Below are 12,247 nucleotides of genomic sequence, written 5' to 3'. Positions count from 1 at the left end.
AAAGAGCAATTATGTCCCTATATACTTTGAAAGTGCCATCCATTTTTATTGAGCTTAAATAGATCGGACAAAAACATCTTTAATGTGTCGGTCTTCGGGCCGGGATCAAAGTGTAGTATCTGTTCCGGCAGATGCTGCAAGCTATGACTAGCTATGACTAGCTATGACTAGCAAAGACCAGATGTGGGGGCAACTCCACATGCCTGACCTTTAACCAGCTCCCATTTCCCACCTCTCGGGAGCTGGTCCCCTTTTTCCCTTCCCCCTCCCTTCACTCCTCACATTAAAAATCGGCCTTGTGCCTAATTTGCTCGGTGGGGGAGCAAATAAATACCATCTGTTCTAATTGGCCCTCGATCAATGTAGGAGAAACCCTTCATACTGAGACAATTACTATTTTGGGGATACTGCCAGAGTTTCCCCTTTTTACCCTTGTTTTAGGGGAGCTGGTTTAATCCCACATTAAAAACGACCTTGTGTCACATTTTGCTTTCTTAGGGAAGCAAATAAATACAATATATATGAACAGAATAAACATTATACTATTAAAAGGTATATATATATATATATATATATATATATATATATATATAAATAACAATAGCAAAAACAGAAATCCTTTATGGTTTAAATCGAGGACCAAATAAAGAAAATAGCAAGGAATAAAATATAAATAGATTAATTATAGAAAAAAAAATCAACTAGAAATAAAAATTCCCGCTTTAAAGTGCTTCGAACGGGAATAAAACAATTGCCAATCACGAGCGACAGGATTTGTCTTCATCGAATGACGCGCTTTGTAGAGAGTTCGATATCTTCTGCCAAAGTTCAGGATTTGATTGAAATGCTTAATTGTTGCCATCAAATATCACATCGAGCGCTTTAGTATTTTCTTTCGCGCGATACGAACGATCAATCATTGACGTATCCGGGAGGCATCCACAATTAATATCCGAAAACAATTTTTATAACGCACTATGGATTTTTATAATTTTATTTTCGAATTCATAAATATATAAATATATATACACACACACACACACACACACACACACACACACACACACACACACACACACACACACACACACACACATATATATATATATATATATATACACTTGTGAGCAAAAAAAAAATGGTCCAAACAAATCTTATACATTTTATTACATTAAAAGCTATATTGAACAAAAAACAATTGAACAAGGAAACTTAAACGAGACTTATAACACAGAACAAGACATTTACTTTAATAAATGCTTAGGATGGAATCGCATTCCCTTTTGATTTCTTTAAAAGATCAATCCTTTTAGACATGCTCTCAACAAAAGTGGAACACTGTGAAGAAGAGATGCTATTCGATTCGCTTTGCACAGCTTCCCACAGTTTGTCATTTTTCTTAAAAGTTCTTCCAGCCAATTTGAGATATTATGGACCAACTATTATCGATTGGGTTTAAATCGGGGCTTTGACCTGGCCAAATTATCACATGATTTGAATTATCAGAAAACCATTTTTTGTGACTTTAGCAGTATGTGCAGGAGCATTATCTTGTTGAAAAATGATGTTCTGAGATATTCCCAGCTTCTGTATACTTGGTAACAGTCCTGTTTCTAATATTCGAATGTATTCCTTTGCATTGATTGACTTCTCACATCTAATAAGTTCAGCAACTCCTGCTGCAGTAAAAATTCCTCATACCATTATCTATCCATTCCCGTGTTTAACTGTCGTTTTAATGCAACTTGGCGAAAATCTTTCCCCAGTTCTGCGAATTCACCATTCGGGAGCATCGGGAGCATCACTAACAAGACAAAATCGTGATTCATCTGACCAGAAAATATTCCTGAATCAGTCTGTATCTTTCTTGCCATAACACCAGAAAAATCTCTTTCTATCATGAATGTTCTTAAGATAAAAATGGCTTCGTTTCACGCCTTTTAGAGGAAAATCCAATTTCTTTCATTCATCTAGATATTGTAATTTCTAGCTCCCGTTTTGAATTCTTTGCTATGGTCAACAAAAGTTTTCTTTCGATCCTTCAAAACAGTTAATTTAAGCCTTAAAGTGAATGCTGTAGGACGACCAGATCCAGATTTCCCTTTTATCAAGCATTCGACTTCGAACCGTTGGCCAATTCGCTTCACTACAGAAAGAGATGTCTTCACATTTTCTTTTCTTAAAATATCAAACATCTGCTTGTAAGTCATTTAGAACTGCCTTAATCCTGCGATTCGGTTTTGCGATCTTACCATTTTTAGGATTAATTTTTCCACTTATTATTTATTATATGATATAATAATAATGATCTTCAAATTGCAATCTTAAATTAAAATTAACAAAAATTCATGGAAAAATATTGAAAAATTGATTTCTTCTTTCTTTCACTCTTGGCCTATTTCTTTTGCTCATGAGTATATATATATATATATATATATATATATATATATATATATATATATATATATGTGTGTGTGTGTGTGTGTGTGTGTGTGTGTAAATGTAAAAATCTGCGCTCTACTGTATACTCTGTCATGTGGCAGTAATCTGCACCGGCAAAGGTTAGCAGTAATACCAAAAAGATGGTGGGTTCTACACAAAGCCTTCACCACTATAATATATATATATATATATATATATATATATATATATATATATATATATATATATATATATATATATAATATATATATATATGCTACTAGGCCGCCCGGCGTTACCTGGTTGAGCGATACGCTTAGATATATTTTAATTCATGCAGCTTATATATTTATTAACACAAAGACAATTTTCTATCGAATATTATATTAAGCCTAATATATAGCAGTGAGATCAAAACTAAAATATACATAGATATGACTTGGGTGCCATCAGCTAGAATCGAAACCAAAACATACAACACTTCACACTTATTCCTTAGCCTTTAACAAACATTATATATATATATATATATATATATATATATATATATATATATATTACTATAATAATTAAGTACCTACAGACGCTAGTGTTTCATTCTTTCGGGAATCTTCAGTGGAGGTTCTCACAATTAACACTAGTCGACAGATTCGAACTCGGCAACACGAACCATCTCTGGCTCGATTAGTAAAGACCGTATCCATTCGGCTACCATTAACCGCGTGAAATAACGTTGGCTTTAAACACTTTAATTTAATCTAATCGTTATACAATAATCTATAGTTAAGAGCTAAATTGCCCGACTTAATTAAACTGAAAGTGCTCAACGATAAGAAACGACTTTCTTAAAGGGGCTGTCAGAATTATTTTTTACTATAATAATTAAATACCCACAGACACTAGTGTTTCATCCTTTTAAGAGAATCTTCAGTGCAGGGTGTCACGATTAACACATCGACAGATTCGAACTCGGAAACACGAGCCATCTCATATATATATATATATATATATATATATATATATATATATATATATATATATATATATAAAATATATTTTAGTCATCGACATACAGACCTGTTTCGTTGTTTCTAGACTAACACCTCTCCCAAGCCGAGGATCGAACCTAGAACCGTCGTGATGACAGTCGGCAGTCCTACCCCTTGACTACGGAATCGGTGGCCGAAATTAACCTGTCCGAACGATTATTTAAATAAACATCCGTCCGCTACTCGTAGAGGGCTCAAACGTTTGTTTGTAAACAAATCGCGAGCTTCGCATTATTTCAGCTAAATTAAGTAGCGAGTAAGATAATTTACGAGAGTGCTCTACCAAAGAGGGGAGCTTTATAAAATATATATATACATATATATATATATATATATGTATATATATATATATATATGTATATATATATATATATATATATATATATATATATATATATATATATAATTCTTCAGAATAGTTTTTATTTAACAATCAGTTGTTATGGAAACGTGAGATTGTAGGTTTACAAAATATTACTGGTAGTAATATTCTATAAGTTATCCCATCTAAACAAGAATTGCTCGATATGTAAGATAAATCAAATAAAATAAATTGTAATTCAATGAATTAAAAAAAAAAACTCTCATTGAAATGAAATGAAGTTGTTGAGTTTCATATCAAAGAATTTTTATTATTCTAAGCAAGACAAAGAATGCTTTAGAAAATTAATCTCCTTAACCTATAGGGCTTCGATGTCTACCATCTCATCAGAGGAGAGAAAATATTAGCAAATAGTTATAAAGTGAGACATGGAAAGTCAAAGTGAAAATAATACATTTATCAGAAGTCCTGTAGCAGGAGGATTTGTAGAAAAAGGATATGAATGTTTTTTTTTTTTAGATCTAGCTTGCTTGGATCTAACAGTTGGAGTAATCGGTAGATAAAGAGAGAGAGGGGGTAGGATATATATATATATATATATATATATATATATATATATATATATATATATATATATATCCTACCCCTAGGATGTATATATATATATATATATATATATATATATATATATATATATATACATCCTAGGGGTAGGATATATATATATATATATATATCCTACCCCTAGGATGTATATATGTATATATATATATATATATATATATATATATATATATATATATATATATATATATATATATATATATATATCCTTCCCCTCTCTCTTTATCTACCGATTACTCCAACTGTTAGATACAAGCATATATATATATATATATATATATATATATTTATATACATCCTAGGGGTAGGATATATATATATATATATATATATATATATATATCCTACCCCTAGGATGTATATATATATATATATATATATATATATATATATATATATATATATATATATATATATCCTACCCCCTCTCTCTTTATCTACCGATTACTCCAACTGCTGGTTTTTAATATCCATATGTAGTCAAAAATCTTTTCTTATAATTTATATTGGCTTAAATTGTCTGATGGCATAGGCTGAATAATTTGTTTATGCCGTCTATAGAAACAATCTTCCGAAATGATTTAAGAGGAACTTAACTGTAAGCTCAAGATAAAACTGTTTATTATCAAACAACTCAGAGGGAAAGGTGTGAATTGTAAATTTATCTGCTTACGTCTTATCATTATCTTATTATAGAATGTCTTAAAGTCAGACAATCAGTTAGAATCGATACATTCCCATTTGCCTGCTAAAACTGTACAGCAAGTCTATATTTTTATCAGTACGTCTCCTAATAGACACCTCATTTCGAATTTCTCCACCATACCAGATTCTTCAGTAGAATTTAATTCATAAATATGTCAGATACAAGTTGTCACAGATGCATCTAACTTGACCATCGGAGAAATTCCATACATAAATTCACTCGGACAGTGTCAGTACAGGGAGGAACCTAATTTATTTTATTTTCACAAAGGTTAAGCGACAGCAGAACCCATTGGTCTCCGGGAAATAAAATGCCCACACGCACGCACGCACACACACACACACACACACACACACACACACACACACACACACACACACACACACACACACATATATAAAAAAAATGAACGTTGTAATATTTATATTTATACGCTAATTTTTATGATCCTCCGAAAAAAGGATTCCGTTTATTGATTATATAAGCATACAATTGTTTCGATCTGTTACTTATATTTTTATATATAATTTTCTGCATGTATATATTTTTTTTATATATAATTATTCTTAAATTTTTCTTAAATAGATATGGGCCGAAACACTAGCATATGACTGCAACCTTTTTAGATAAGCATAAAAATGAGTGTCTATCCCCGTTCCAAGGGGATAGATACTCGTCATTCACACTGAGGAAGACCGAAGGATCGGTTGAAAAGTTTGTGCTTTGAAAGAAACATTCTTGTTTTTTTTTTTTTTTTTTTTTTTTTTTTTTTTACTTTTTGTATTGCCACACGTCAACACATCGGAAATAAATACAGAAAAGATATAAACATTTATATATTTTTCGTATTGATTTCAACAAAGGTCGTTAATCGTGCTTAATGGAGGAGAGCAAATGGTTTTTTCTTATTATTATTCTTTATGTAAATACAGTCATATATTGCGACGATGTGAGACCGTCTCGATTATAATCATCAAGCAAGAAAAATTAAAAAATTAAAACATTAAAAAAAAACTGAACTATTTTTAATTTTTAATTTTTCTTGTCTGATGAGATCTATTATAATCGAAACGGTCTGCACATCGCAGCAATATATGACTGTATTTACATAAAGAATAATATATATATATATATATACATATATATATATATATATATATATATGTATATATAGTAGTAAGTTATAAAATATATATGGCAATGTTTTCTCCGTGATAAAAGCGTTATTCAATTGCAAATTAAAAATGTAAGATTAATAAGCCAATTCAACTCAGCTTTTAAAAAAAAATGCGAGGACAGAGTTGGACACCAAGGGCACTTTGTGTGCGTGTGTGTGTGTGTGGGGGGGAGTTCCTTTCTCATAGGTTCCAAAAAGATGTTACACCCTCCCTCTCTCACTTTCTCTCTCACTTTCTCTCTCTCTCTCTCTCTCTCTCTCTCTCTCTCTCTTTATATATATATATATATATATATATATATATATATATATATATATATATATAATGCATTAATTTCAGTTTCTGTATGAATTAAAATATAATATTTATGCATATTTTACGACCTGGCAACGCCGGGCAGCCTGCTAGTAAATCTATGAAAGTGAAAATGTGTCTGTGTGCGTGAGGACACTTCTCAACCTATATACTCAACGAAATTTTGAATTACAGGCTTAAGATTTGGTATACAGCGTATTCAGACGTGTGAAAATCTTTTTAATCGATTTTCATCCGGAGTAGGACTGCTAAGAGATAAAAATTGAAACTAGGGGGGGTATCGGATTTTGATCTGTTTGTCAGCTATGTGCAAATCATTCGCATTACAGCTTCCTTATATTAAGAATAAGTAGGTTGGAAAACACTTTTAAAAAGATCGTATCAAGCTGGCTTAACTGTTATCGTACTTGACTTACTGTCTGTAGGTTTTGGTTTTGATCTCAGGTTGTTTATATTTTTTTTTTTACTTACTAGAAGTGCACATGTCTCAGTTTCTTTCCGTTTTTTACTTCGTTCTTTTGAAGGAATTTAGAGTTATGTTTAATACCGGACAACGCCAGATACATCTGCTGGTAAATATGTAAACACAACATCGTATTATTTCATACAAAAAATAATCAATTCGATTCCTTATTTTTAACTAAAAAGGGAAGTCCGGTTTAGTAATCGGGACATTTTCATATCAATGCGATATTTTTTTTATCTGACATCGTTTGCTGCAAACTTCGAGTCACCTGTTGAGTTAGGGTTAGGGTTAGGGTTAGGGTCCTTCTGATCCACCAAAATATTACACAAATATTTCATTACACGATCCCAGGAAACTGTACTTATTGGATGCATTTCTGTCAAAAACGTAGATTCCATGAACAAAGTTTCTTTCTTAGAACTGCATGCCTTTGGAATTGCCTCCCGTTTCCCTGCTTTCCAGCTGACTGCAATATGGTCGTCTTCAAGTTTAACGTAAACAAGTTTTTGATGAGCCGTTCCATATAAGTAAACAAATTTACCGAATTTCCTTTATTAACGATTACTATGTTGTCCAATTTCTACTGTACACTTTTTAACCCTTATCCTCGAGTGGCCTCTTGGCCTTGATAATGGGTGATGCCTATATATATATATATATATATATATATATATATATATATATATATATATAAGAACACAGCCAGAAATATGAATTACCTTTGTGTTAAATTTGCAAAAGATAGGCTCAACCTTTTCGGAACCTATCTGAAAGGAAGACACACACACACACACACACACACACACACACACACACACACAAAGTGAGTTATATATATATATATATATATATATATATATATATATATATATATATATATATATATATATATATATATAAAACTTTATATACATATTCCAAAGACGAACCAGTGGTTTCATTGTATTGAATCAGCCATCTGTGGTTGATATAAACTCAATACAGCTCATCAGCGTCGTTGGAAAAGTAAAACAAACGGAAAATAAAAATAAAACGGAAATAAAAGGTTTATTTTTCGTTTGTTTTTACCAATTTTTTAAATACCATGAAACCGCTGGTTCGTCTTTGGAATATGTATGTATAGTTTTTAAATAAATATTTGTATTTTTAGCTCTCACATTCGCGATCGGGCAATTTCTTTGAAATTTCTTTAATATATATATATATATATATTGTATTTTGTGTACAGAAAGTTCTTAGATGAGGCAAGTCATTGGTACCGTCGGTTTCAAACCCGATAATTAGGACCGTTCAAGATATCCACATCAACCTCTCTTCAGCCAATACTCATCGCTGAAGAGAGCTTGATATGGATATCTTAAACGGTCCTAATTATCGGGCTTGAAACCGACGGTACCAATGACTTGTCGCATCTAAGAACTTTCTATACACAAAATACAATATATAGATGCGCTCTTATTTTCGGATTTCCCTTTTAATTGATCACTCTGCTGGATTTCTTTAAAAAAAAAAACTAATCATATATATATATATATATATATATATATATATATATATATATATATATATTAGCGAAAGTACCCGTCGTTGACTGGGTTCAAAAACAGCCTACAGAAAATCGACTCTGATTTATTAAAGTATGATAGATTATGAAAAGGAAGGGTTTGAAAGAGATAGCTTTGAATTTGGGGGTATCAAAACTAAAGCAAAATATGATGAAAGTAAAAATAAAATAGATAAACACCATAATTTATTATACCATACCTGTTCACACTGAAACATTTATCACAATATTCTGTGGATCTATATTAAAAAAAACCTTGTTGAACTTTGTGACATATTTCCATTCTATGGAGGTCAGGTGCGAACGAACACCCCATAATTTTATTATACCATATTTCTTCAAACTGAAACATAATTATCAAAGTATACTTACGCAGACAGATATGAAAAGTCTTTATTAAAGTTTGTGCCTATTTCCATTCTATGGAGGCCAGGGGCGAACGCAGACCCCACAATTTTATTATATCATCCCTATTTAAGTTAAAACATACTTATCAAAATAGTCTTATGTACATCTATATCAAAAACACTTGTAAACGTTTATTTTTAATTTTTAAATTTTTTGTTTTCATACTTTGTGGACAAGGCGCGAATGCAGACCCCATAATTTTAATGACCCACCGTTTTACCAGATCAAACATACCCATTCCTGTGTCTCGATACATCTTCTATCATTATATGCAATCAGTTTTTTTTAAATAGTCAACCATATAGAAGCCTATTCGTGACCACACACATACACACACATTCAGCTTTATATATATATATATATATATATATATATATATATATATATATATATATATATATATATATTCTTAAACACTTCTTCCAAATACTAACAACCATTTTTGTAAGGTCCAACGAGGCTGTTGGATCGTAAACATGGTCCAACATACGAAACATATGTAACCAAACAGACAAAATGGTAATAAAAAAATAAAACATTTATATATATATATGTATATATATATATATATATATATATATATATATATATATATATATATATATAGTGGGGGGTTCGTGTGTGTGTGGATTTAGTGGATTTAGCAAAAGAAATACAATAAAAACTAAAATTTTAGTTCTTTCTGTGTATAACTTTAAAGTGTGCAGACAAAACTGATTGATTACCGCATCCCGGGCAATGCCGGGTATTTAAATAATAAAATTTTTTTCTTTTCTGATTTCAGTCGCCATTATGAACAGGTATATGACGAAACACAGACCCATGTACAACCAGATGTGCAGAACCGGAAGAAGATACCGTGGAGTCATGGAACCCATGTCCCGTATGACCATGGACTTCCAAGGAAGATACATGGACTCCCAGGGTAGAATGGTCGACCCCAGGTACTACGACTTCTCCGGAAGCAGTGACCGTTACAGTGGAAGATCTATGTTCAACTACGGATCTTACATGGACGGTGGTCAGCGCTACGGTGGCTTCATGGACAATCCCGAGAGGTACATGGACATGTCTAATTATCAGATGGACATGCACGGACGATGGATGGACACGCAAGGTCGTTACAACAGCCCATTCAACTATTATGGTTATAACAGACACGGTAACTATCCCAGTTATTATTCGTACAATCGTAACATGTGTAACCCTGAGAGGATGATGGATATGTCCAACTACCAAATGGATATGCAAGGACGATGGATGGACAACTATGGACGCCATGTCAACCCGTTCTCTCACTTCATGTATGGCCGAAATATGCATTATCCCAATTTTAATTATTATTCTGGCCGCTACATGGACTACTCAGATATGTCTAACCCCCAGATGGACATGCAGGGACGCTACATGGATTCGTCCATGTCAAATATGTACGATAACTTTAATAATTATTATTAGACCTACATCGACTTTTGTTACTCCGCCCCTTTTTTTGTTACTCCGCCCATTTTTTTCTTACTCCGCCCATTGCTAAACTTGAAGAGAAAAAGTAAGATCGTCTGAGAAATGAACGTGTAACAAAAAGAAGAAGAAGTAGAAAAAAAAAAAGAAAAATGGCGGACGGATAAACGTCGGCTGGGAATTCTGGGATAGCAGGAAATAACAAATCAAAGAAAGGAAATAATATTGTCCGATCGAAAAATGTGTCAAACGAACTTATTCAATTTTAATTTTGAAGGATAATTTATTTTCTAAAAAAAAAAAAAAAAAAGTATTTAAGAAAATTTATTCTGATGATAACAGAGTAATCTCCCCTTGAGTTCTTTCTTGAGTTTGTATGATTTTGTGAAAATCGTTGATTTTTCAAATAAAATTGTATATTTTCGTCAACATTATTGTTATCACTTTTTTTTTAATTTTTTGTCTCTTTTTTTTCTGATGTCTTATTATGCTAAATGATTTCAACCATTTGCTTGGTTAGCGAAATGCGAACCGCTTCGTAAATAAACAAACAATTGGACCAAGCTGCGGTCAAATGTTTATATAAAGTCATTTGCATGTATTATTTTGAGCGCCAATCTCATAGGTCAGGTCGTAGAACTGTACACTATCAATTAGCTAGTTGTAGGTTCGATTCCTAGCAGGGGGTGGGTATTAGTCTAGCCACACTGATGGGTAACGGTGGTATTGTCATATTAGCGCTCCCAGAGTACCATCGAATCACCTGAGCAAGATTACTATTATTATTATTATTATTATTATATTATTATTATTGTAATGTTGAACTGGCGGGGGTACCCGACGTTGCCCGGGTGGTTGGAAGTGTGTATGTAGGAGAGGGTGACCCTGTTTTAATATTAAAAAAAAAAACACGATGTTAAAAAAAATTGGAAAAAACAAAACGAAGCAAAAAGGAAAAAAAAGGTGTAAAAGAGGAAAAAAAAGTTTAGGTAGGAAGGTAGGCTCGAACCCAAAGCATCGAGGCTAAGGCGGGGGAAAAGCCCGACACGTTATCCCTACGCCAAAGAGACATACAATTGAGAATGGATAAAATTAAACCTTTAAAAACACTTGCAGGTGGTTTAAACTAACGTCAATGTTTTCTAGGACAAACATGACGTCATTGTCGTAGTAGCAGGAGGAGAGAAAATGAAGGACCGATTTTTTCGGCACCCCTCCTTGTAAAAAAGGGTCCAGTTTAGGGTGAAGGAATTAATGTTTCGGCCCAATTTTTCGATATTTGTCGTCTAAGATGTCGGACTTCAAAACGATACCAATCTCGTGAAAATCCGTCGCCTCTGTCGAAAGTTTTTGTGAGACATACATACATACATACATACATACATTTTCGATTTTATATATATACTAGCGGGGGGGGTAGCTGGCGATGCCCGGGTGTTTGGAGGTGTGTGTGGTGTTAAATAAAAAAGAACCCGGGGGGGGGGGATCGAACCCGAAGGCCTGAGGCGAGGTTTGAAAATAAAAGTGGCCAGTCAGAATGAGTTAGTGAAAGATGTTTGAATTTATTTAAGAACAAAATTGACAGGTGTGCGACCGGAAGTCATCGAGCGTTACGACGACGACGTAGGTTTGTTTGTTTGTTATAAGCTAAGTAAAAAAAGAAAACAACGTTAACACTTAAGCGGGAAAAAACACGAAAAAACTAACGTAAGGCACACGAACGATGAAAATAG

General features: G+C 32.7%; 1 protein-coding gene across 1 annotated transcript in view; it reads left to right on the top strand.

Moving 5' to 3' along the window:
• LOC145268674 (uncharacterized) overlaps nucleotides 1-10,943 on the top strand; it is an 11,228-nt gene extending 285 nt beyond the window's left edge. The window contains exon 2 of the mRNA XM_080124167.1: nucleotides 9,838-10,943. Within this exon, the coding sequence (XP_079980293.1) occupies nucleotides 9,846-10,511 (666 nt within the window). The 5' untranslated portion in view covers nucleotides 9,838-9,845 and the 3' untranslated portion in view covers nucleotides 10,512-10,943. The remainder of the gene's footprint in view (nucleotides 1-9,837) is intronic.
• The last annotated feature ends 1,304 nt before the right edge of the window (nucleotides 10,944-12,247 follow it).

The sequence above is a fragment of the Euprymna scolopes genome, chromosome 44 (assembly GCF_053919585.1).
Source record: "Euprymna scolopes isolate OS-2025 chromosome 44, ASM5391958v1, whole genome shotgun sequence".
NCBI classification, from domain to species: Eukaryota; Metazoa; Mollusca; class Cephalopoda; order Sepiida; family Sepiolidae; genus Euprymna; species Euprymna scolopes.
Note: the sequence above shows the minus strand (reverse complement) of the source record. Positions and strands in the feature narration are given on the sequence as shown.